Raw genomic sequence first — 26,952 nt, 5'->3', positions numbered from 1 at the left:
TGTTCTACACTTTTCTCCAGCTCTGTCTGGGACCCTGTATTGTGATCCATCAGAGCAGTCAGTGGTAGAAGCGGGGCACCATCTAGTTGTGCTGGACTGAGTCTGGTGGAGGCTGTGGTACTTGTGGTCCATTAGTCCTTTAGACTAATCTTTCCCTTGTGTCTTTGGTTTTCTTCATTCTCCCTTGCTCCGGATGGGGTGAGACCAGTGGAGTATCTCAGATGGCCGCTCACAGGCTTTTACCTCAGCTTTTTTGTTAAGAGCAGAACGCAATCCAGTGCTCTGTATCAAGATAACGTGGGGAAACCCTGAAGTTATTATCCATAATTGAAAATGAGAATACAGATTGGACATATTGTCCAAATAACTGGAAATTCCCCTGCAAAAACTAAACTTACCTAAGCCAAGAGGGCTGAGGTTTCCTCTCCTTTCTTAAAACTACACAGAAAGGATCAGGTTAACAAATCGACCCAGAAACCTTTGTTTTTAAGGCAACATACCCACAGATTAACTATATAATCAGAATAATAAACTCAAGTAGAGAAAGAGTATTTTTTTTCCTTAATGTAGAGTACTGACTGGCATGGGAGTCAGACTTCACCTCAGCTTCAATTTCCTCATCTATTAGAGTGAAAATAAAACTGACTAGCCCATAGAGTTATTGTTACGATTATATACTGAGTCCTTCAACACAGTCCTTCGCATAAAGTGTTCATTAAGTATTATTTTTATACACTTCAGTATGTTTACAACTGGCCCTTAGAGTTCTCTCTCTCTCTCTTCATTCCAAATCTGGTTCCAGTTACGATGAAAGCATAAGAGTTGAGCGAAGTGAGTTGGGCCATAAGCATTTTGACTTGTGCATTCACAGACTGAGAAGCTTCTGAACATTTTGTAAGCTTCAGTGTGTAAATTAGGGCGTTAAGTAAAAAGTGCAAAAAGCTAAGGGGAGGTGAGCTGAGGCAGAAAAAGTACACAGCAAATGTTCATATTCCGTTTGGTTCTTTTTATTAGAAGAAGCTGAGAATATAGCAAGTAGGGAAATCCCATGGTGAATGGAGCCATCACACAGATACCCTTCTGGAATCCAAACCTTCTATGATCCCCAAAAATGTGCTTTGTGGCTTCAGCAATTTATAAATGGGAGGGAGAAAAATACTGAAAAAGGCCACTATTTAATGGTGAAAAGAATGAAGCTGTAGAGGTCCAAACCAGCCTAGGACCAAACAAGAAAATTAAAACTTTGCACAGAGCAAGCAAGCCTCTGACTGCTGAGAGTAAGGCATTCAGGCGCCAACCTGGTGAGAGTTCTCAGCTAGCACTGTAAGACCAAGTGCACAGTGAGGCTGTTGGTAGTGAGCTGCACGTAGACACATACATATAAATGGGTACACACATGCCCACACAGACACATACACCCTAAAGAGAGATTTTTACTGGATTATGCATTGGTGATGTTAATTTCCTTTTTCCTAAAGGTTTGTGCTATGTAGAACCAGATTCAGCTCCTCCTTTGGAGTATAGGGTGACTGGGGCCAGAGACTGCTACTTCCGTTGGTGTTGTTACAGAACTGCACTTATACCGTGTGTGCCCAAGTACATGACCGAAGAGCAAGTCTGGCTTCTGATATGTGCTGTTGCTCCCATGGAACTAAGTGAGCTTCCTTCCAGATGGCCACGGTCCTCCTGGACTCTTTGTTTCCTCAAAGGGATTAATACTGTTCTTTATTTTGTCAGGCACTGCAACAGTTCACCCAGACTTTTGCTCAATCCACCTAGCACCCAAGGCAGTGATCTTTTCCAGAACCAAAATACTCTTTAAGTTCTTCCCAAGTTCTACTATGAATTATTTCTCCCTGGTTCCCAGCTTTTGCTGGAGATTGGAAGGGGAGAGATAGGAGAAAAATAACTGAGAAAATTCTATACTGAATAAACAAGAGACCCTTCCCATATTCCCAAACACTCAGCCCCCATGCTTGGGGTGTCAGTGTTTAGTTCTCATACCCACAATCCCCAGGATGTAACTTGATCACCTGAAGTCTTGGACGATGGTAGCCAAAGACTCAAGTGCTGTTTTAGTCGCCTGCCTGTGAGCCAAGATGAGAATTCTATGAACCAGAGCCTTCCCCTACCACTCCCCTGATACCGTTAACAGGATATCCTCTGGGAGGTGAGCAATCTTTTTTCCTAGCAGCTCTTCAAAGACATAAAGAATTCTACCACACTACCCGGCAACAACCCACCACCTCCCTTTAAACTTCCCACCATGCTCTCTCTGCCAATCCAACAACTCCACAGTGGGTACTGGACTCTGCTTTACAACAATTCTGCCGGTTCTTATTCAAGGAGACCTGACGTGTCTATCACACCTAGACTTACCAAGATAGTATACCAAAGGCAAAACTCATCTTTCCTGTACCAAAGGGAATGGGTTCTCCCAACCTGTGCAAATGAGTTCAAGAGGCACCTGGACAAGTCAGAATCTCTTTTGTGGCTGGCTCCATGCCAAGAACTTTGATGCCAGGGAGAGGTCAATTTATATTCCCAGGAGAAGGAAGGGTACTTACGGCAGTGATTTTAATAGTGGGAAATTTACAGTGTTCCAGAGCTCCACAGTAAGGATATGAAAAACTGGCACAACTCTCCAGAGATCAGAATTACCACAAAATTCAACAGGATGCCAGGAAGTAATCGGATTGGCCCTGTGCTAACACTGCCCCTTAAATGCCAGCATAACTGACCTTCTTAAGTAGGTGGGTGGCTCTACTCCCTACAAAGGGTCTAGAAAACAAGTTAGTCTCTCAAATGGCACCTTTACTAGAGCCTTATCATTTCACATCCTGTTAGCCCTTCACATGCTGCTTCCACTGAGAAAACACATACTGCTTCCCTCTGCCTCACAACTCCCAAAGGTCTCAGCTCTCATGCCTGAGAGTGGTCATGTGATCACTGGGCTGGGGCTATAACCTCTGCCCAATAGGGTCCAAGGTACGTCAGCCTTTGGAAGGCACCTTGGTGAACCAAGGCATTATATATTCTGGGGCTATCACCTGATCCTCCTACAGTTACTTTGTGCAAAATTGAAACAGTGTGTGGTACTTGCATGTTTCATACTATACAAAAATGTTCCCTCCCTCCCGTCCCTATGTTTTAAACATTTATATAAATTCTTATTTAAACAGTAAGTTAGAAATCTTATTTACATTAATTTCTTTGTTCTCCCAAAAGAGTATCTAAAATCACACTCCCACCCCTTAATAGGATATAAATGTTCACCTAAATTGGTTTGTTATTACTGTTTTAAGGAGAGAGAAAGGGAGAAAAAAGAACCACCAGCTAAACTGTTTCCCCATCTTCTACAAATAAATATGATACAGATCAGACGCCAGTTTGCGAAGGGTCTTGCAGAGCCCTCAATCTGTAGATCCAAAAAAAAGTCAGAGTTTGGGCCATTCTCCTTTTCTCCAAATTGATGCACTCCATCCTTTGAGGTATGATTTATTATTATTATTTTTCTCTTCTCAGTCGTGTACCACGTGGAGCCCCTGGGGCATCACAAAGCCCATGAGGCTGTCAAAGTTTTGGGGCTCCTCTGGTACTGGCATCACTGGCCAGTGAGGGAGGCCTGCGGGTGCTGCAGGCCCTGTTCAGGGTCAGTCCCGGCCACTCGTAGGAATCACAGTGCATCCTCTTCACTGCAGCCCCCGCCAATCATGAAGCGGAACTCCTGGAGATTTGAGACACCATGGAAGTGAACGAAAGCTCCAGCAACCACAAAGATGTGAAACAGCTGATGAGAGTGAAACTGGAGACAAAAAAAGGGTGGGGGGTGGAGAAACCCACATATTATTAAAAGTCTGCTAAAGATTCTTAGGATCATTTAATCCTGGTTTATGCTGAGCAGAGTGCAGGGAATGGATGTGACAGCTCGAATTCAAGGTGTCCACAGACCCTGGAATGTCCATTAGGCAGTATCACATTCTGCTGAGTTAGAAGTCAGCTGTCCCCCAAGAAATCAAGGCACTGCTGCTAAGTTCTCTAGACATGAAAATGTGTACATGTATCACTGGAGTATCTGGTGAGCTCAGGCGCAAACGACATACAGACAGACTGTCTTGCTGGCAGACCACACAGAACCCAAAGATACCTTGATGCCTGCCTAGCAGTGGGTTACAGATGGACATAGGGGTTTTTTTCATATTCTTTGCTGATGGACATTTTTGTCCATTCTATGGACGAAAGTACCATAGGATTATTTAAATGTTGCTATTTGTTAAAAGGAGCCCTGGTGATGCAGTGGTTAAGAGCTCAGCTGCTAACCAAAAGGTCAGCAGTTTGAATCCACCAGCCACTGCTTGGAAACCCTATGGGGCAGCAGTTCTAGTCTGTTCTACAGGGTAGCTATAAGTTGAAATTGACTCGATGGCAATGGGTTTGGTTTTGGGTTTTTTATTTGTTAAAAAATAAACGTTTTCAAGGATTGGATGGAGGTCAAAATAAATGGTTCCTAGAGTCTCTTTCAGTTCTATGACTCTGGAATTACATGAAATACATACTACACCTACTCCTCATGTATTGACTATCTTGTTATCTGACTTGTCACACTTAGGACAATAGTAAAAAAATCTATTATCCGACTATTTTGTCCATTAACAACATACAACTGGCAGTAACGAATGCCAAGATGCAAGGCGAGAATAACGCTGGCTGTGATGGTTAAGGTTATGTGTCAACTTGGCTGGGCCATGATTCTCAGTGGTTTGGCAGTTATGTGATGATGTAATCTGGCAGTTATGTAATGATGTAGTCATCCTCCATTTTGTGATCTGATGTGGTCATCCTCCACTTTTGCATAATGCCAGTTTTTGCATAATGTCCTGGTCTCTGGAACCTAACCACATCAGTAAATGAGAAGTAGGTGTATTATCAAAAGATTATGAAAGCAGTACCTTCTACTGCCTTCTGAGGTAAAAAGGTGGTCTATAATCATGTAAAATTTCCAATTTAACCTGTTCTGATGAATGATATTTCACATCTCAACAGACGTAATCAACTGATCACTGCACCAAACATCACTTCAAAAATTATACTGTTCTCTCATTACAGTCTCCAAATGAAACGGCGCAGTGGGAAAACAGCATTTATCAAAGGAAAGACATTGTAGACTAGAAGAACACACAAGTCACATCCCAAGAGATGTTTCCTAGGAAACCAAAGAGAATTAATTTTCCCAATAAAATAGAAAAAGGATAAAAATCCCTTCCTATCAATGTCAAATTTATGAATTAAGGCAATCTCAGAAAGATAAATTAGCTACTGTTAAGCTCCAAATACTGCCTGAGTTCAGCATTATCTTCATTTTACAGACAGCTAAACTAGACATTAAAGGGATTAGATGATTACAGCTTAGCCTATAATAATCAGCAATAGGTTGAGGAACAAAATTCAGAAAGTCAGATTTCACATTAAACAACACTCCAATTCTCTGCTGTTGAAAATGTATTATGGAGAGACGGGGCCAAGATGGCAGGGTAGTCAGATGCTTCCTGTGGTCCCTCTTACAACAAATACCCTAAAAAACAAGTGAATTGATTATATATCACAATCTAGGAGCCCTGAACATTAAGGGCAAAGTTGAGGAATTGGACTGAGCGGCAGGGGAGGGAGAGACAATTCAGAAGCAGCGAGTTGCCAGACCTGACCCAGTGGGAGCTGGCATCCTTCAGGCTGGATCGGCTGGTGTGCACGGTGAGGCAAGCAGTGGCGCTCAGGAAGCATTTTCCACATCAGAAGAGATCCAGCGGCAGAGAGTCTACTCATGCCTCCAGAACTGGTGAAAAGCGGCACTCAACTGGCATGGATCCAAAAACACCCCCTTTGGGAAAAACCTCTCTCCCATTTACCTGCCCCCCTCCCCACTCTGCACCAGGTCCTGGGCCAGCTTCAGAAACTGCCGAGTCCCCTGGGCTGGAAGTAGGACCCATCATGTGCCCTGAGCCATTCTCCTGGCCTAGGAGACAGAAAAAATTAACAAATAGGAAAAAATATTCTGCCAGCTCCCCGATGCTAGGAACTTAGAGTAGGCACAGCTCCTTTGCCTAGACATAGGCATAAGGGGTCCACGGATTGTGAATGCTTTTCACCCCTGCATAGACCTGTGTGGGCCCATTTCAACAGTGGAGGTCCTCATTACCACAGTACAACAGGGTATATACCTGAAGTCTATATTCAACTGTATCAGCTATTGGTGAAGTGGCAGGTTCATGACATTTGACACTGCTCTGACCATTAAGCAGGGTCCTCACTTACCCACGTCAGGGGCCTGAGGACTGGTGGCTCCACCCACACCACGTAGCCACTCGCAACAGGGGTCCAAGAATAAGTGGTGCCTGCCAGTTCTTACACCCAACAGCACTGGGTACCCACAGTCTGGCTGCAAAACCCACCTACCTACATGCTCTAGGGAACCAGAACACGTTTTCCTCCCAGACACTCAGGGGCAGCCATCAGCCCCCTGCCTTGCTCCATGCATGACCCCCTACTGCAGCCAGATACCTGTGCCTGCACCAATCATTCCTGCCTGTCTAGGACTGTAGGTGAGAGACTGCACCACACACTTGGTGACCAACTACCTGGACACCTGAGCTGAATCCATACAAGAAAAGTAAATGGACTCCTGGGCTCACATACCTAGTAACAGATCTAACCACCTGGTGACAGGACGTTAGAGCTTCAAAGGTGCCAATAATCAAACTGCTCACACAAGCAGCCTATTTGGGCATATCAAAACAAAACAAAACAAGAAGCTAGGATACAAGCAAACATAAAATAAATAAACATAATACTTATTGATGGCTCAGAGACAACAATCAATATCAAATCATGTAAAGAGGCAGACCATGATGGCTTCAGCAAGCTCCCAAAATAAACAATCAAGAAATTTTCTGGAGGAAGAGAACTTCTTGGAAATACTGGAGGTAGAATACAAAAGATTAATATACAGAACTCTTCAAGAGATCAGGAAGGAGATCCATCAAACCGCAGAACAAGCCAAGGAACACAAAGACAAAGCAAAAGAGGAACTCAAGAATATTAGAGAAGAGCATAATGACACATTTAACAGGCTGCAAGAATCCAGAGAGACAGGTAACAGAAATCCAGAAGATCAACAATAAAATTTCAGAATTAGACAACTCAAAAGAAAGTTATAGGAGAAGAATTGAGGCAATGGAAAATGTATTATGCCCTCGTTAGTTATACAATTTTCCATCTATCAGTCCCTAAAATATGTTCTTTTCGCTCTTCCCTCCTCTCTTAGCATTAACCACAATCCAGTTATCTCAACTTTTTCTTTCAACCAAACACACATATACGAAGTCGATCTCTCAATACAAATCACTGAATTTTGGTATCAAGAAAAGACCTTGGTAAAAATACGGTGCATCGTGCTCATTTCATAATGAGAAATTTTCTCATTTCAAAATGAGAAAACTGAGGCAAAGAATAGCTAAATGCTTGCCCATGTAGTGTAATAAAAAGGAGCAGAGACTTGGATATTAAACAGACCTCATTCAAATTACAGTTCCACCACTTAATAGCTGTGTACCCTTGTGTTACCTAACCTAACTTCCCTAAACCTCAGTTTGCTAATCTGTAAAATAAAGTCAATAATACTTATTATACCACATAGGGCAAATGTATTAAACGAGGTAACTCGTGTAAAGCGCTCAGTACTGTGCCTGGGACCAAGTAAGTGCTCAAGGAATGTTATTATTTTACACATTGTCCAGAGACACACAGCTTGTTAGGGACAGAGTTAATTTAGTACTAGAATACAAGTCTCTCAACTTTGAATCTAAAACTTTTTAAATTACATCACTTCCCTGTCTACCAACTAACAGATATGTATACACACTTAATCACTCCTGTTCATACTTACCCAGATGTCACATTTGCCAGGAAAGAAGCGTTCAGGAATCCGGGCAGCATACAGGGCAGCTCCCGTGATATAGAGGCTGGCCATCAGCATCAACCAGCCTATCTGCCCTATGGTGGCAGCCTTCAGGAATCCCTCAGAGATGACATAGTGCAAGGTAGGAATGATTCCACTCAGGCCTAGGCCCAAAAATACTCCTAAGAATCACAAAATAAAAATAAAGCAAAAATACAAAAGAGAAATAATGAAGAAAAAGTCAATATTATAACACAGAACCATTAACTCTGAAAGCTGACTATTTCAAAGTAGGATGCAACATTAGTTTCCTGTCTGGAAAGAAAAGAAGGTTCTTCCTACTCTGGGACACACACACAAGACAGCACAGCTATGTTCCAACAGATCAGTTTATAAATCCAAGGACCCTCCTGCTGAGAGAGATTTAGCTTAACAACTCAGCAGTCCTCAAAGGGTTTAGAATTATGTTGCTAAGTGTTTTAAGAAAGGACAGCACCAGGAGTTTGTTTAAAACTCCCTTAAGGTTGCCTCTTTACAGACACAGATTACAATAAAAAGCAATTTTACATATTTTATCTTCTCTTTGAAGCAACAGACCATAGGAGGCCGGGGGGAGTGTGTGAGAGTGGAAGGGTGGGGGAGGCAATGATCAGACAGATAAACCAGGAAAATCAGGTGATGCCATAAAGCTACGATACTTTTAACAGTAATCTAAACATATGGCCTGTAATTGGGCATTTAAAATAAAAATTTTAAAATGTTCTGAACAACTGACCCAACTTGGGTGGGGGTGAGGTAGATACTGCACTGAGTAAGATGACAAAGGCAGTGAATGAAAGACATGTGATTCTGAAAGCTTCACAGTCTTCGCTTCCTGGCCAAAAAGCAGCAATCAGGGACAGATCTGTCAGAATGACTGAGCCACAGCCCTAATGCCTTCAAAATTATTTTAAGCAGTATTTTTTCAAACTTCCAGATATGACCAAGGCTGCAAGATCAACTAAGTAAGTCTCAATCAGCGTTTCTTTCTTTGTTTTTAATAAAATAAAGTAGAAAATATCAGACTGTGTCACAAGTGGAGGATTATCACTTCATGAAAACATTTGTAATTTATATATATATATGAATTTATGTACACACTCACACATTTAGAGTTGTAATAGAAAATGTCATAATTTAAAAAAATTTAAATGCCACTGATCTAAAAAAAAAACTGTGAAACTTGTGTGTTAACCACAGCAACACAGAACTTCAAGGAGCCAGTAACTGCTCCTGCATTTTGACACACTGAGTTAAGAATGACTCTTGCAAAACAAGCTGCCATTTGGTAAGCTTTCTCAACAGACAAGAAACTAATTATATTTGCTTTGGACATTACCAAATAAGGTGCTGGTATGCAACAATATATGTATGTACACATACAGACATGCATACTCATAAATAAAATGGGCATCTAAAAGAGAGGAGGACTGGAAATAACAAATGTTGGAGAGGCTGCGGGAAGATCAGAACTCTTAAGCACTGCTGGTGGGAATGCATAATGATACAACCACTTTGGAAAATGATATGGCGCTTCCTTAGAAAGCTACAAACAGAAATACCATACAATCCAGCAAGCCCACTCCTAGGAATATATCCTAGAGAAATAAGAGCCATCACACAAATAGACATATGCACACCTATGTTCACTGCAGCATTGTTCACAATAGCAAAAAGATGGAAACAACCTAGATGCCCATCAACAGATGAATGGGTAAACAAACTATGGTACATACACACAATGGAGTACTATGCAACAAGAAAGAACAACGATGAATCTGTGAAGCATCTCATAACATGGATGAAACTGGAGGACATTATGCTGAGTGAAATAAGTCAGTCACGAAAGGACAAATATTGTGAGACCTCTATTGTAAAAACTCATGAAAAAGTTTACACACAAAAAGTAACAACCTTTGTTGGTTACGAGGGATGGGAGGGGTGGGGGAGAAATACTAAATAGACAATAGGTAAGTGGTAACTTTGGTGAAGGGTAAGACAGTACACAATACTGGGGGGAAGCCAGCACAACTTGTACAAGGAAAGGTCATGGAAGCTCCACAGACACATCCAAACTCCCTGAGGGACTGAATTGCTGGGTGGAGGGTTGCGGGGACTATGCTCTCCGGGAACATCTAGCTCAATTGGCATAACACAGTTTATAAAGAAAATGTTCTACATTCTACCTTGGTTAGTGGCATCTGGGGTCTTAAAAGCCTGTGAGCAGCCATCTAAGATATTCCACTGGTCTCACCCAGGAGCAAGGGAGAATGAAGAAAACAATACAAGGAAAAGATCAGTCCAAAGGACTAACGGACCACAACTATCACAGCCTCCACCAGACTGAGTCCAGTACAACTAGATGATGCCCAGCTACCACCGACTACTCTGACAGGGATGACAAATGAAGGTCCCAGACAGAGCTGAAGGAAAATGTAGAACAAAATTCTAACTCACAAAAAAGACCAGACTTACTGGCTTGACAGAGACTGGAGAAGCCCCAAGAGTATGGCCCTGGACACCCTTTTAGCTCAGTGGTGAAGTCACTCCCGAGGTTCACTGTTCAGCCAAAGATTAGACAGCCCCATAAAACAAAACGAGACTAATGGGGCACAACAGTCCAGGGACAAGGACTAGAAGGCAGAAGGGGACAGGAAAGCCAGTGATAGGGAACCCAAGGTTGAGTAAGGACAGTACTGACATGTAGTGGGGTTGCTAACCATTGTCATAGGGCAATATGTGCACTAACTGTTCAGTGAGAAATTATTTTGTTCTGTAAACCTTCATCTGAAGTGAGAATAGCAGCACAACTGGAAGAATGTAATCGACGTCACTGAATTATACATGTAGAAAATTTTTGAAATGGTATATCTTTGGCTATGTGTATTTTCATCCAAAAAAAAAAAAGAAAAAAAAAAAGGTCCTCCAAGGTCGAGAACGGAGAGTGTTGACATGTCATCAGGTTGTTAACCAATGTCATAAAACAATATCTGTACTGACTGTTTAATGAGAACTATTTGTTCTGTAAACCTTCACCTAAAGTACAATTAAAAAAAAATTTTTTTTTAATAAATAAAAGAGAAGGAAAGTGAAAATGCTAACATCACAAAAAGACAAGAACCAAGCAGGCATAAATAAAAAATACTTCCTACCTCTACTTGGGGTGGCCATGAGTTGGAATTGACTTGAAGGCAATAACAACTCCTCTCTAATGAAAAATTACCACGATCCTGTTCTTTCACTTGTTCTTTTCCTCTACATGTTAAGCAAAGGCTATTAATGGTCTTGCCTATCATTTGTTAAGTCAAAGACTCAGGAACTTGGTTCCTCTGATGTATATAAATAGGAGAATGCTCAATTCTACTCACCAAGGTTCTTAGAGCTCATGTGCTCAAACAGGCTTAACACCACCAGTTAAGTACTACTGAAAGCCAACCCTAAGCACTGCTCATTTGGCCATATGAACACTTTAAAAAAACGACTAAACACACAAAACGACAAATATTGTATAAGACCACCATTGTAAGAACTTAAGAAAGGGTTTAAACACAGAAGAAAACATTCTTTGATGGTTACGAGGGTGGGGAGGAAGGGAGAGGGGTATTCACTAACTAGATAGTAGACAAAAACTATCTTAGGTGAAGGGAAGGACAGCACACACTACAGGGGAAGTCAGCACAATGGGACTAAACCAAAGCTAAGAAGTTTCCTGAATACAATCAAACACTTCGAGGGACAGAGTAGCAAGGGCGAGGGTTTGGCGACCATGCTTTCAGGGGACATCTAGGTCAACTGGCATAATGAAGTTTATTAAGAAAATGTTCTACATCCTACTTTGGTGAGTGGCGTCTACGGCCTTAAAAGCTAGCGAGCGGCCATCTAAGATACGTCAACTGGTCCCAACTCACCTGGAGTAAAGGAGAATGAAGAATACCAAAGCTACAAGGAAAGTATTAGCCCAAGAGACAGAAAGGGCCACATAAACCAGAGACGGCATCAGCCTGAGACCAGAAGAACTAGATGGTGCCTGGCTATCACCAGTGTCATGGATTGAATTGTGTCCCCCAGAAATATCTGTCATCTTGACTGGATCATGATTCCCAGTATCATATGATTGTGTAATCTGATGTGATTTCCTTATGTGTTGTAAACTCTATCACTATAATGAGATTACATGTGATCTCCTCATGTGTTGTAAATTCCATCACTGTGATGAGGTTATACTGATGAGGTTTATGAGACTGGATAGTGTCTTAATCCAATCTCTTTTGAGATATAAAAGAGAGAAGCGAGCAGAGACACATGGGAACCTCACACCACCAAGAAAGCAGTGCCAGGAGCGGAGCGCGTCCTTTGGACCTGAGGTTCCTGCGCTGAGATGCTCCCAGACCAAGGGAAGACTGATGCATCACAAGGACTTTCCTCCAGAGCTGACAGAGAAAGAAGGCCTTGTCCTGGAGCTGATGCCCTGAATTTGGACTTGTAGCCTACTGGACTGTGAGAGAATAAACTTCTCTTTGTTAAAGCCATCCACTCATGGTATTTCTGTTAGAGCAGCACTAGATGACTAAGACAACCAATGACCACCCAGACAGGAAACACAACAGAGTCCCTGATGGAGCAGGAGAAAGGTGGGGTGCAGAACTCAAATTCACTTAAAAAGACCAGACTTAACGGTCTGAGACTGGAGGATCCCCAGAAAGCATGGCCCCTGGACTCTCTGTCAACCCAGAACTAAAACCATTCCTGAGGCCAACTCTTCAGACAAAGATTAGACTGGACTACAGGACATAAAATGATACGCGTGAAGAGTGTGCTTCTTAGCTCAAGTAGATACATGACTAAATGGGCAGCTCCTGTCCGGAGGTGAGATGAGAAGGCAGAGAGGGTCAGGAGCTGGTTTAATGGACACATGAAATCAGGGGTGGAAAGCAGGAGTGTGCTGTCACAGTACAGGGAGAGCAATTAGGGTCACATAACAATGTATGTATAAATTTTTGTATGAGAGACTAACTTGAATTGTAAACTTTCACTTAAAGTACAACAATTAAAAAGAAAAAGGACTGAACATAAAGTTAATTCTACGTCTGATCTTCTAGGTAAGTGCAGATGAACTGCAGTTTGGGGTGAAAGGAAAAATACTCCTTTTGATACTGCTTGTTCATTCTCAGTAGGCACTGGACTGACAATGGAAATAGAAAGTTGAAGATACAGCCCTGCTTGCAAGGAGCCCCCAGTCCAGTGAGACAAAAATATCTTTCTGCTAACTCCATACTCCTACAGGGAAGTCTCCACAAAGAGACTTCTGGCTTTCCACGTGATCTCTGGTTAAATCGGCATCATCTTAAATATAAAAAGCCCCTTTATCCCTACATCAGAAGTGGTGTATAATGTCTACTTTAGTAGAACACAATCAGTATGTGGTGGTCTTAATTACACAATTACACATTTTAAAACAAAAATACAAAATCAAACAAAAAATAACAAAAAGAACCAATCACTACAAAAATACACTCCAACCTGTGAGTAAAAGGAATTACTGTTTATTTTATAAAAGTTATAGAGCCATCAACTTATGGACATTGTAAGGTCATAAACTCCAGTAAACTATACTGACCAAAATATATCAGAATTGTGTAACACAGATCACCACCGCCCCTCAATCCTTGTACTTTAAGACAACTATTAAACACTTACCACTACATTAAATACCCCTTGAGGACAGGAACTATGATTTATTCATCTTAGCATCACAAGCAGATAGGATGCCTGGCAAATAAATGACTGGTGAATAAATGAGCATCCAATATAAAATCTCCACATGCTCTTACCTGCTCTCACTCCCCGATATTGAGGAGTAGCAAACATGTCCCACTGGGAGACGATAATGGCTGCAATGCCCAGCACACAGATGACAATCAAATAGATGAAGCAAGGTTGTGGGTTACAATAGAAAGAATAATAAAGCCAAGGAACAAAACTTCCCATAATCAGAAGAGCAATACCAGAGTAGTCCAGTCTAGGATTTAAAAAAAAAAAAAAAATCCATTTAATGCAAAAAATTCCTGCCCACAACAGGTTCCAATTAACTCCCCATGATGTGAGCTATCAATAACAACTAAGAGGCAAACTGGGTTGCTTGCTTTAATTATTATATGTTTAAAAAAAAAAAAAGTCTCTCATCAAATGGCATCAAGAATTCTGCCAATCTGCTGGATGCTTTTCCCTAACCCAATGACTCCAAATCACTGATCCAAATGTAGACTTTACAGATACTTACTTAGAGAAGAGCCGGGAGACCCCTTCTGAGTGGCAGTAGACTGTGTGGAAGAGCCATGAAAAAGAAAGGCAGAGAATGGCCCCCAAGAAGAATAATCCAAAGACCACCTTCTCTTGCAGAGGGGCCACAAAGGAGATGTTTGGGCGAAACATATAAAAGATCCCCAGGCACAGGAAGAATACACAACCTAGGAAAGAAGTACATGGGAGGGATACAGATCATCCTTTTGAAGAGACAGCATTATGCTTTCAATCCTTCACAAAACCAAAAGCATACTGCCACTGAGTCGATTCCAACTCATAGCGCCCCTCAATTGCAGTGATATCTGAATCGGAAGTTCCATGAGAATAAATTTTCCAAATAACTGAAGTTTATCCAAACTTCTATTTTACTTCAAACACTGCTGGTATCATATACATCCCAGCTCCAGAAACTCTGAGTACACAGAACACAATAAACTATTTATGTATGTAAGAGCATGATCCAAAGAAATCAGACAGTGCTGCTACTTCCTAGAAGACTGAATGAATCCTCTTCTACCTCTAGATTTAGTATGAAATTTCATTTACAAAGTTTCTGGCACATATGCTGTAGCCCAGCTTTCAAAGGTCCATTTTGCTTTTGCTACTGTGATTAATCTCAATACCCTCAAACTGCCAAGAAATACTGCTTTCCTCCACCATAGCAGTCAAGGAGCATTATGCTTCCCTGGTCCTCACCAGCTGGTCCAATAGACTGAAAGAACTAAGGAGAGTAAAATGCCCATTCAGGCTATTTCATACCCAGTTCTTAAACTGTTCTTTTCCATAGTAAGATACTTCTTATTGCTCAGGGAAGGGCCACTCAACACAAGGAAGGTACAGAAATTAAAAAGTTAACATCTGCTAAGTGATTCTGTTTTATGCATTTAATGAAACACTTACCTTGGAGTTAGAAGTTAGCAACAAACTTGATTTGATTCTCTAATTCTATTCTCACTATACTAATGGGCAGGAAATTGGGGGTACAGTGGAAATCAAATGTGAGACAACAAATGCAGGTCAAATGAGGTCAGGCCAGGAACTATTTAGTATATTCACATGGTTGTACAACCACTGCCGTCATCTAACTCCAGAACATTTTCATCACCCAAAAAAGAAACCCTGTACCCATAACAGTCACCATATTCCTCTCCCCCTAGCCCCTGGCAACCACTAACCTACTTCCTGTTTCAAGATTATTCCATGTTGTAGCATCAATCAGTACTTCATTCCTTTTATGGCTGAATAATATTCCATCATATGTATATCCCACATTTTGTTTATCCAGTTTCTGTCTATGGACATTTGGGATGTCTCCACTTTTTAGCTATTATAAATAATGCTGCTATGAACATTTGTATACACATTTTTGTGTGAACATGTTTTCAGTGTTACTGGGTATTTACCTAGGAGTGAAATTGCTAGGTCATATGGTAGCTCTCCGTTTAACTTTTCGAGGAACTACTGAACTGTTTTATGTTTTACACAGGGGCTGCACCGTTTTACATTACCACTAGCAATGTACGAGGATTCCAACTTCTCCACATCCTCTCCAACACTTGTTATTAGCTGTCTTTTTATTACAGACATCTTGGTGGGGGTGAAATGGTTATCTTATTGTGTTTTGATTTACATTTCCTTGATGGATAATGATGGACATCTTTTTATGTGCTTACGGGCCATTTATGTATCTTCTTTGGAGAAATGCCTATTCCTATCTTTTGCCCATTTTTTAAATGGGTAATTTATCTTCTTATTATTGAGTTGTAAGAGTTCTTTATATATTCTGGATACTAAACCCTTATTAGATACATGGCTTGCAAATACTTTCTCCCATTCTGTGGGTTGTCTTTTCACTTTCTCAATGGTGTCCTTTGATGTACAGAAGTTTTTTATTTTGATGAAGTCTATTTATCTATTTTTTTCTTTGGTTGCTTGTGGTTTAGGTATTGTATCTAAGAACTATTGCCTAGTCCAAGGTCACAAAGATTTACGACTATGTTTTCTTCTAACAGTTTATAGCTTTTGAGCTAATTTTTGTACATGGTGTGAGCTGGAGTCCAACTTCACTCTTGTGCATGGAGATATCCAGTGGTGCCAGCATCATCTATTGGAAAGACTATTCTTTCCCCACTGTATTCTTTCTTTAATATCCAATCATGGTGTGGGAAAAAAGTTACAGATCACATTCTACTTCAAGTCATATTTAAATTTAACTGTGAATATTCTAAGTAATGACTTTAAAAATCAGCTTATTTCTATTAAATAACTACCTTCATCTCAGTGCTCATTAAAATATACCACATTTTATAGAGAACCTTTTCTTCTGCTTGGTTCAAGGACAGTAATTCCTGAAAACCCAGTGGAGAAAAATATGATTTAGCTGTAATGAAACCACAGTAGAAACTAGGATAACTACAGAGTAAACCTGTGAGAATTTTCATCATTAGAACTTCAGAAAGCAAAACGGTAAATCCCAAATATATTTTTCTTAGTTCTGTCCTTATCCTGAAACACATGAAAATAAAAAGGAATAAAGTGAATCACCATTCATTATACAGTTGATATTATATACCTAAGAGATGTGTCCAGATGTTGCCTGTCTCTGTGTGTATTCTGAAAATGCTCTTAAAACAGGCCCGGAAAGAAGGCATGGGGGGCCGATGTCCATGTAAAAGGAAGTCGTTATCCTTGAGCCAGTCTGGTAGTACATCATGAGGGATTACTCGCCATCGACCTTCCCATACCTGGAAAGAGAAGAATACTATCAAACATCTTTGTGGCTTTAATTGTCAACTCTACAACACTGGTCCCAAACAAATGTCTCTTACCACACAGTTTTACAACAGGAAAAATAACTGATTTTTTAAAACGCGAATACATTTGAAAAGTATAATGTCCTATATTCTCAGTCCTTAAAAACAGACCAATGAAAAAGATGTTTTAAAATTGGGAGTGTTTTCTTAAGAAAAGGAAATAATAAGCAAACTTACAGAATATGCCCTTTAGAATGGTTTCAAGCTTTGTTATAATCTGGCTAAAGGTGGAGTGAGGGTAATAAATAAATAAATGGGCTGTTAAAAAAAAAAAAAAAAGGTGGAGTGAGGGATCCCATGTCCCCGCCCATACAGACCCCTCCCTCATCCTCTAGAACAGACTTTACTTCTGAAAAGCCCCTGTAGTATTAATTATGATCATTTTTATATTTTATACACCTTTTGTGGAAAAAGAACTATACAGAATCACACATTTGTACCTTTTGCTAAAATCTGTCCTTCCCCTTACTCCTTCTCTTCCCACTACTGCAAATGCAATGAAGTAGAAAAAGAGGACAGGAGTCAGAAAATCTTGGTCTCTGCCATTAACTAGTTGTATGAGCTCTGATTGATCACAAAATCTCCAAGCCTCAGTTTCCTCATTTACAAAAAGAAGATGATAGTGCTTCAATTACTTCATAATGAAGGGTCAGATAATACAAAGTACTTTATAAATGAGTTAGCAATCTCTAGCATCCACTCCAAAGGTGGTATGTAATCCTGACCATCCCCAGAGGCTATCATCTGTCTAAGAGTTAGTAATTAATCCACCCTTCTTCTCATGCTGGAGAGATGTCAAAGAAGCTTGCCCTTAACTGCCCTTCAAGTCCCTTAGCCACCTTGTCTCCCTTTTCCTTGCTGTTTCTCTCCCGTTAGGAGAAAAGGAATCAAGGGCTGGATATCCCCCGCTTAGAAAGTTTTTTCAACTTCAGTGCTCTGCTTTTTTTAATGTCTCTCAGCCCAGAGTTTACACAACAAGGATCACTTAATACTGAACTAACCTGCTTCCACTAGCCAGTTAATAACATGATCTTAGCAGTCCTTCCAGTCTAGTACCCTATAAAGCAAGAATCCACGCTACAAATTAATAGACTTTGTCTTCAGACAATGAGCCCCCTCCCCTAACCCCCCAGAAGACTTGTGACAAACATGCCCAAGCCACAGAAACTTGACTCTCTCTCTACCACAAAGAAAGACTGCCACTGCTCACTACCTACTGTACCCACTCCTTTCACTCCACAACATTTTCCAGTTCTCTGCTCTCCTTAATCCTTCCTCACTGACATTTGCAAAAGAACTAATCCTCTGTAATACTTCCTCCACCTCCAAATGAAGTGAAGATTAACAATTTAAAAACAGATATGGCCTTCCTAACACCCCATCAGAGCCCTGGTAGAGCAGTGGTTAAGAGCTCGGCTGCTAATCAGAAGGTTGGCAGTTCGAATCCACCAGTCGCTCCTTGGAAACTCTACGGTGCAGTTCTACTCTGTCCTATAGGGTCACTATGAGTCGGAATCGACTTGACGTCAACAGGTTTGGTTTTTTGGTTAACACCCTTTCAACACACACACACACACACACATTCATATTCATTTCTTATTCATTCTGTCTCCCTTCTGCCCTCCCCCAACTCAAGATCTGGGGCCTATCTTTGCTGGGGCTAATCTGGCCATTCCATGTTTGCTCCTAACATACAATAAAATAATACCAAAAGATTAATCTAGATTTTTAACGTCTACCGCTAATGAACAGCACCACCACTTGCAAAAGGAACTTTATGAGATCTTCCACAGGACTTTCTGGATAGAAAAGAAAGATGTCAAAATACTGAATTTTTTTTTACCCACTTTGAACTTGGAAAACATAGTCTTTGTTGAGATTAACCTTACAAAATGCTACTACTTTGTTTTATTTTGGGAGAAATTTATTTTCTGAGAGAGAGGAAAATAGAAACATAATCCTTACCTCCTCAAGGCAGCTCACAATATACAAAAAGCTAGGCTGTGAGCATATCAAAAGTGCTATTATGCTACCACACACAGCCAAAATAGTCAAATGCTCCCTTTTCATAGTCAGAAGAAATTATGTTGACTTTCTGACTAGTTATATATGTATTTAATGTCAGAGTGATGATTCCCACCCCAACTTCTAAACAAACATTCTAGTCTAAATACTCTGCTAAAGAGTTGTACTTTCATGACTGTCCTACAATTAGTGACACATTCAACAGACACTGTACTCTCATTCTCAACTTGGAGTCATATACAGCCAGTCAAATGCCAACACAAATAGGTATCCTCTTTTACCCACGAGAAAAAGGAATAGGATCATAGCTTAGCCAAAGCCATACTTATAAGCTCAACAAAGACACTTCCTAAACCAAACATCTTAGCAATGAATGGCCCACTAGGTTTGTATTAGACCATAAAATGCACAACAGATTAAAAAATAAACTAAGAAAAAAACTAACCACGGCACATCGATTTCCCCACTGGCCTGGCTACGATGGTGAAATAGCAAAAATTGAAGGCTAGAAAAGGAGAGATGAAGATTAAACTGGGAAACTCTGAAGACTAAATGATTTTATTTCTTCTAATCCTGTAAGAAAACCTTTTCCAAAAAGGAAGGTACACCATCCAGGCCATGTCACACCTCCTTTTGAACTCTTGTCTGTTTATTGCTTCCAATCCACGAATCCTTTTGTCACTAGACTTGGCTACTTTTCAAGTACGGTCAGTTGCACTGCCACACCAGGGTGGAGCATCTGCTTTCATAGGCAAACTGCTAGGAGGTAAGGGAGTAGTAGTAATTTTGAACTCCACTCATTTTTCTTTAGTAAATCAGTTTGTAGCAAACAAATGCTCCATTTATTCTTCCACTAGCTGTTAAACTGAAAGTTTTCTTTGCTTTATTTTTTGCTTTTAGTACACAGAGGACAAAAAGGCAATCAAGTCAGCTATAGTACACCACTGGTCTATAAATATTAAAAATCTCTTATGATCAAGACACTAAATAAACAATTTGAGATTTCAGAACACCAAATTTGCCTTTAGAAAAATGAAATATATCTTTTGTTTCCCTTTGTACTAATACTCCTGGAAGATTTCTATCTAGAGTAGTTTAACCCACAGACCTATTAGAATAGGTCTGTTTGCCTGGCTTTTTCTTCACCAATTTTCAAACACTGAATGAAATCTCCTGGGCTCTGTGTGCCCACAAACTTTTATAAACCCCACCACCACTATCACCCTTGGAAAGGGTATCTATGTTCAGATCACGTTTTCTTCTCCCCTGGTCCAAAAGCTGGCTCCAACTATTTCCAGCATCATTGTGAATATAGGAAAATCTACATTTAGTTTTCAAGATATAAGAGCACATGCATTATTAAAAAGTCTCAGATTCATAAAACCCGTGAAAAAGCTAAGTGTCACAAAAATCTCATCTAAATGATTAAGAGTTCACCAGAAATGTTTAATAAATGAATTTATATATACACACACACACAGAGACAGACTATGTTGACTTGATATCATACCTACCAGGGCCCCTTTAACCCTACTGAACAGATTAATCAAGTGGCTATAAATTTGCCAGTGTCCCTTACTATCTTCTCTATTATTATTACCAGTTGCCGTCAAGTCGATTCCAACTCATGGCGACCCCATGTGTGTCAAGAGTCGAACTATGCTCTATGGGGTTTTCAATGGCTGACTTTTTTGGAAGTAGATCGCCAGGCCTTTCATCCTTTTTTTAAAAAAAATTTCTAGAAAAGCAACCTCAATTCTGGTCATCATCTTAGGGGTAAAAAATATATATGTATATATACATCTCCCACAATAAGTCCTGATGAATCAGACAATGAAGTGGAAGAAATATCTTGGAGGTAGAAAATATACCAGCTGAACCGAAAATACTGTGTATACGAACTGGGAAAACTGGAAGATTTCTATCTAGAGTTGTTTAACCCACAGAATCGCTAGAAAGAATAGCACATTTGCCATCATAGTCAAATAAACAGTAGACTAAACTCCAAGGACTTGGAAATAGCATTTTAACATCCCCTCTAAGTCTAGGCATCAACTATCCCCAGCAGTTTTGTTTCATCCTGTCTTATCTAAACTATCAACAAGACATTAACTGAGGAAAGACTTGTTTTCCAATTCGGTATTTTAGTTTTATCAAAACTGTATCACGTCTGCTCCAGACAAACAAATGTATTGTGCCTGAATGGGTTAAAGTCACAAGACTGCCTCTGCCCCCATTTTGCCACAGACTATCCCCAAAGCAAACCAAAGTCTAAGGAACTACTGTTCTCTTTAAAGGTTTCTATTGGGGAAGGACTAAATATATAGCATTGAAATGACAAGAAATTGCCCTCTTACCTTACAAACAAACTCTTCCATTCTTTCCATGGCATGATGGGCTTGTAAGAGAGGGGACATGCCCATAAACCTCTCATCTTCCTGAGAGGCTTCATCATTGCACTCATGTTCCTCAGAACTCTGCAAGGCAATCACAGAAACAGTCAGGAACAGAGACTAGAGTCAATGAAACAATCAACACACAGAATTATAATGAAATTCTCATAAGGTCAAAACAAGGCCTTGGAGAAGTATCACCAACATAGGAAGTAAAGTCAATTTATTATAGAATTACGAGTATTAAAAGATGAACAATAGTTACCAAAGTCTCCTGAAAGACAAATAATCAGTCTACTACAACAGCATCCCTATGTTCTGTTTCAGTAACAAATTCCTGGGGTAACTTTATTGCTTCTTGTTTTGATAATTATTTTCAAAGACCACATAATAATATTATAAATAGTTGAGAAATTACTGAAGAGAAAATCTCTAAGAATCCTACCACCTGGCACATATAAAATAAATAATTATAATACAGTGTGTAAGTGCTATGGAGGCAAAAGAAGGAAAAGAGAGAAGTAACATTTAGTAAATTTGTAACATGCCAAGCACCAAGAAAAGAAGTTATCTAACTTAATCCTTAAACCATCTTGTTAGATAAGTATTCTTAACCCTATTCAACACATAATAACATTAGGCAAAGAGGTTATTATATAAGTTGCCCAAGGCAGTCTCCAACTTAGGATGTATTCGACGTATTTACAGCAAACCACACTTAAGACGATCTTTTTTTTTTTTTTTGGTGTATCTTATCATTAGTAATATGTAATACATACGATGTTGCAGTGTGTAATTTGCTGATGTTATCATTCACAGATGTTCACTTGCAGATGTTCAAAGACACAATTGGATTTATAAAGATACTGATAATAAAAGGCAATAATAATGAAGACTAAAAAAAGGTACTCAACTTACATCAGAACCGACTCATGATGGAATCATCCAAACAGAACCCCATCCTAAGTCAGGGACTACCTGTACTTGCAGTTGGATCCATAGAGGATTACTGACAGAAAAAGGTAAGCCAAACTCAGTGGCAATAAAGAAACTATCACAGGGCCTACGACTCAGAAGGCAACAAATAAATGACAGCCTTTATTATAATGATGGGCTGGGTACTGAGAAAATTCAGGTAAGATAATCACAATCAAATGAAGACAACAGACATGTAAATAACTACAGCAATGAACTAGAGAATAGTATGAGTAAAGTCTGATGGAAACAGAAAAGAAAAACGAGTTAATTTTGGCTTTGTCAGGGTGACATATGAACCCAACCTTAAAAAATGTGTAAAAGTTCACCAATCAGACATGACAGGAGAAAGGCATGACAGGTAAAGGTAATAGCATGCATCCAAAAACACAGAGGAAAGAAAAACTATGGCACAAAGAATATGTCATTTAGCATGGCTGTAGCAAAAAGCCAATGTGAGACAGTAGAGAAATGTGAGGCTAAAAAAGGTAAGTAAGTCCACAGCAGTATTACCTATAATAATCAAAAAACAGAAACCCAATTGTGTATCAATAAGATAATGGATAAGCAAAGTGTGATGTGTTCATATAATGGAATATTGTTGTTGTTAGCTGCTGTCAAAATCAGTTCCAACTCATGGCAACCCCAGTATGCAGAGGAGAACTGCTCCACAGAGTTTTCAAGGCTGACACCTTTCAGAAGCAGATTGCCAGGCCTGTCTCCAGGGGCACCTCTGGGTGGGTTCGAAACGCCAACACTTGACTGTCTGCACCACCCAGAGACTCATACTACTACTACTCAGTAATAAAAAAAAAACTACTGACACACAAAACATATGGATGAATTACAAACCATTATGCTGAGTGAAAAAAGCCAAATGTGCTTTGGCAAACATGCTACTGGCATCTAGTAGATCGGGGCACAGGACAGCTCCTCACAACAAATAATTATCTCTGTCAATAAAACCAAAACCAAACCAAATCCGTCGCCGTCAAGTCGATTCGGACTCATAGCGACCCTATGAGACAGAGCAGAACTACCCGTAGGGTTTCCAAGGAGCAGCTGGTGGATTCAAACTGCCAACTTTTTTATTAGCAGTCGAGTTCTTAACCACTGCGCCACCAGGGCTCCATCTCTGTCAATAGTGGTTGAATCTAAAGTAAGAAATGATGAGGGTCTATACACCTCATATATGCCACAGTCCAATGTTTTGTGTTCACATATTTTATCACTTTATTACAGAAGTATTTTACAAAAATAAATATTTTATCAAATACTCTACTGTGAAAGATACTGATAATAAGTGACAGCAACCTACTAAATGCTTACTACTGCTAAAGCTAAATGGTAAGCATTCATTCAAAATATTCAAAAAGTATTCATTGAGCACCTACTATTTTTACATTTTAACTGAGGTTAAATGGTTTGTTCAAGGCCATACACCTAGAAATGCCAGAGGCAGAGGTCAAACTCAGGTCCGTGTAGTTCCACAGTTCATGCTCTATCCATTACATTCACACTGGTTTTCTACTTATGAAACTGTCCAGTTTTTCAGGCAATAGACATTTGGTCAAACAGCCAAATCAAATACAGTCAGACCTTACTTTGCACAGTAGTGCAGGGCAGTAAAAATGACTGTGCAAGCCAAAACCATGCAAAGTAATCTTAATAATGAATGGGAAAAGTTACAGTTATTTTGTGACCTTTAAAAATTTTTTTGTCAGAACATTAAAAACTCTCTTACTACTGGTTTTAAATGTATAGGGAAATTAAAATAATACTAAAACTAGTATTTATTTAGTATGCTATAATTTAAAACAGAAACATTGAAAATTAAAGTGTTTCAATACTGGGGAAGCCAGTACAACCTGTACAAGGAAAGGTCATGGAAGCTCCATAGACACTTCCAAACTTCCTGAGGGACTGAATTGCTGGGTGGAGGGCTGTGGGGACCATGCTCTCAGGGAACATCTAGCTGAATTGCCGTAACACAGTTTATAAAGACAATGTTCTGCTTCTACCTTGGTGAGTAGCATCTGAGGTCTTAAAAGCCTGTGAGCAGCCATTTAAGTATTCCACTGGTCTCACCCCTTCGGGAGCAAGGGAGAATGAAAAGAACAGGACACAAGGAAAAGATCAGTCCAAAGGACTAATGGACCACGGCAACCAAGGCCTCCACCAGACTGAGTCCAGTACAGCTAGATGGTGCCCGGCTACCACCACTGACTGCTCTGACCGGGATCACAACAGAGGATCCTGGACAGAGCTGGAGAAGGATATAGAACAAAATTCTAACACACAAAAAAAGAACAGATTTACTGGCCTGACAGAGACTGGAGAAACCCCGAGAGTATGGACCCTGGACATCCTTTTAGCTCAGTGGTAAAGTCACTCTCGAGGTTCATTCAGCCGGGGATTGGACAGCCCCATAAAACAAAACAGGACTAATGAGGCACAGCAGTCCAGGGACAAGGACCAGAAGGAAGGAGGGGACAGGAAAGCTGCTGATAGGCAACCCAAGGTTGAGAAAGGACAATGTTGACATGTCGTGGAGTTGTTAACAATTGTCATAGGGCAATATGTGTACTAACTGTTTAATGAGAAACTATTCTGTTCTGTAAACCTTCATTTAAAGTACAAAAAAAAAAGAATTATCTATGTGAGATCAAATTGACAAGAGCAACTCAAAAGGTTTGATGGGAAGCCTAGGGGGCAGTGAGTTGAAGATAGTGGTGATGGAATAATCTGGAAAAGGATAATGAGAATAGCAGCACAACTGGAAAAACATAATCGATGTCACTGAATTTACAAGTAGAAATTTTTGAAATGGTGTGCCTTTGGTTATGTATATTTTCACCAAAAAAAAAAAAAAGTCCTCCAAGGTTGAGGAAGGAGCATGTTGACATGTCATGGGGTTGGTACCAATGTCATAAAACAATATGTGTACTGACTGTGTAATGAGAAACTATTTGTTCTGTAAACCTTCACCTAAAGTTTTAAAAAAGAAAATTAAAAAAAAAAAAATTTAAAGTGGTTATTTTGTAGGAAAAAAAAAAACTCATCAAGAGTAGTGTGAACAGTGCTTGCCTTCTCCTTGTATAACTTACAATACAAAGTAAGCATCTTTTCTATGCCTTGTTGTTGTTATGTTGTTGGCAGGTGCCGTCGAGTGGGTTCTGACTCAGCGACCCCATGCACAACAGAACATTCCATGCCTTAGTGAATTGTTATACTCCTTTCTAGGCTTGGATCGACTTTCAACATTTTATTCTTTGCACTTTCAGTTCATGAAATATATTTGAGAGTTCCAGTGTCTCCCAAGTGATGTGATGTTTTCTGCTGGCATCACTTCCTCTGGACATCATCTTTTTTATCACACTTTTCTCATTTATGTCGATAAATTTGCCTTCACTAACTTTCTCTAGCTGCATATCTAAAATCTCTTAAATGGCAGCAGTGTCAACATTGCCAGTCAGCTATTTCTTCTATAATTCCATTTACATTTGATTTGACTTTCACTTCCAATATTACTACTTTTTGTTTCTTTGCTTCACTTTTATCTTTGTTGGCCGATTCCTTCTTTGGATTATCTAGTTTTGTAAAATGTCACATGGGTTCCTTACAAGCAAGCAACACAATATGCTTTGCTGCCTATGCATTAAAAGAAAACAGATGTGCAATAACAAATTAATCACTGACAGACTTTGAAAGAAGTGACATGACTGGTCACTGATCATGATGTGCATTTATATGATAGTGATCTATGGACTGAAAGCCTGTACTTTATGTAATTATTCACCATTAATATACCATGGTATCTGAAATCTGAACCATATTGTTGAGGGACTGATGTTACTTAACTGTGGTAACTGAAATTCATGCATACTGAAACTTTGCATAGCAAGGGCAGCCTGTATAAAATTTTCATCTTTAACAACTGCACTTTCAATCCTTTAAAATGGTACTTCTAAAAAAGCTAATCTCAATTCAGCAGAATGCTAGCCAATACATAAGGCAAGAATTTCACTGTGGGTTGCATTTCTAAGATATGTAGCTACCACTGGCTTTTCATTTTTTTTTAATTAATAAATACAAACAACAGTACACCTACTCCTCACTTATCAACTATCTTATTATCTGCCATTTCACACTCATGACAACAGTAAAAAAAAAAAAATCTACTATCCAACTATTTTGCCCATTAACGACATACATCTAGCAGTAACGAACATCAAGGTGGCAAGGCGAGAATAACGCTGGCTGTGATGGTTAAGGTTATGTGTCAACTTGGCTGGGCCATGATTCTCAGTGGTTTGGCACTTTTGTAATGATGTAATCCGGCCGTTATGTAATGATGCAGTCATTCTCCATTTTGCGATCTGATGTGGTCATCCTCCATTTTCACATACCACCAATTTTCACATAACAACCTGGTCTTTGGAACCTAAGCATG

The 26,952-nt window shown here is 39.8% G+C and overlaps 1 protein-coding gene across 4 annotated transcripts in view; it reads right to left on the bottom strand.

Moving 5' to 3' along the window:
* Positions 1 to 157: 157 nt before the first annotated feature.
* The window catches only part of ADIPOR2 (adiponectin receptor 2), a 107,350-nt gene continuing 80,555 nt past the window's right edge, over positions 158 to 26,952 (bottom strand). For 2 of the 4 annotated variants that reach the window (XM_023735706.1, XM_023735707.1), the window contains exons 3-8: positions 21,489 to 21,608; positions 16,866 to 17,037; positions 14,271 to 14,457; positions 13,822 to 14,009; positions 7,940 to 8,133; positions 3,486 to 3,805 (exon numbers count right to left, since the gene is read on the bottom strand). In XM_023735706.1, coding sequence (XP_023591474.1) covers positions 3,677 to 3,805; positions 7,940 to 8,133; positions 13,822 to 14,009; positions 14,271 to 14,457; positions 16,866 to 17,037; positions 21,489 to 21,608 — 990 coding nt within the window. In that variant the 3' untranslated portion in view covers positions 3,486 to 3,676. Of the gene's footprint in view, positions 283 to 991; positions 3,806 to 7,939; positions 8,134 to 13,821; positions 14,010 to 14,270; positions 14,458 to 16,865; positions 17,038 to 21,488; positions 21,609 to 26,952 lie in introns of those variants that run through there. The other 2 variants (XM_023735708.1, XM_004381210.2) reach the window with 2 other exon arrangements.

This window comes from Trichechus manatus, unplaced genomic scaffold (assembly GCF_000243295.1).
Source record: "Trichechus manatus latirostris isolate Lorelei unplaced genomic scaffold, TriManLat1.0 scaffold00081, whole genome shotgun sequence".
Lineage (NCBI taxonomy): Eukaryota > Metazoa > Chordata > Mammalia > Sirenia > Trichechidae > Trichechus > Trichechus manatus.
Note: the sequence above shows the minus strand (reverse complement) of the source record. Positions and strands in the feature narration are given on the sequence as shown.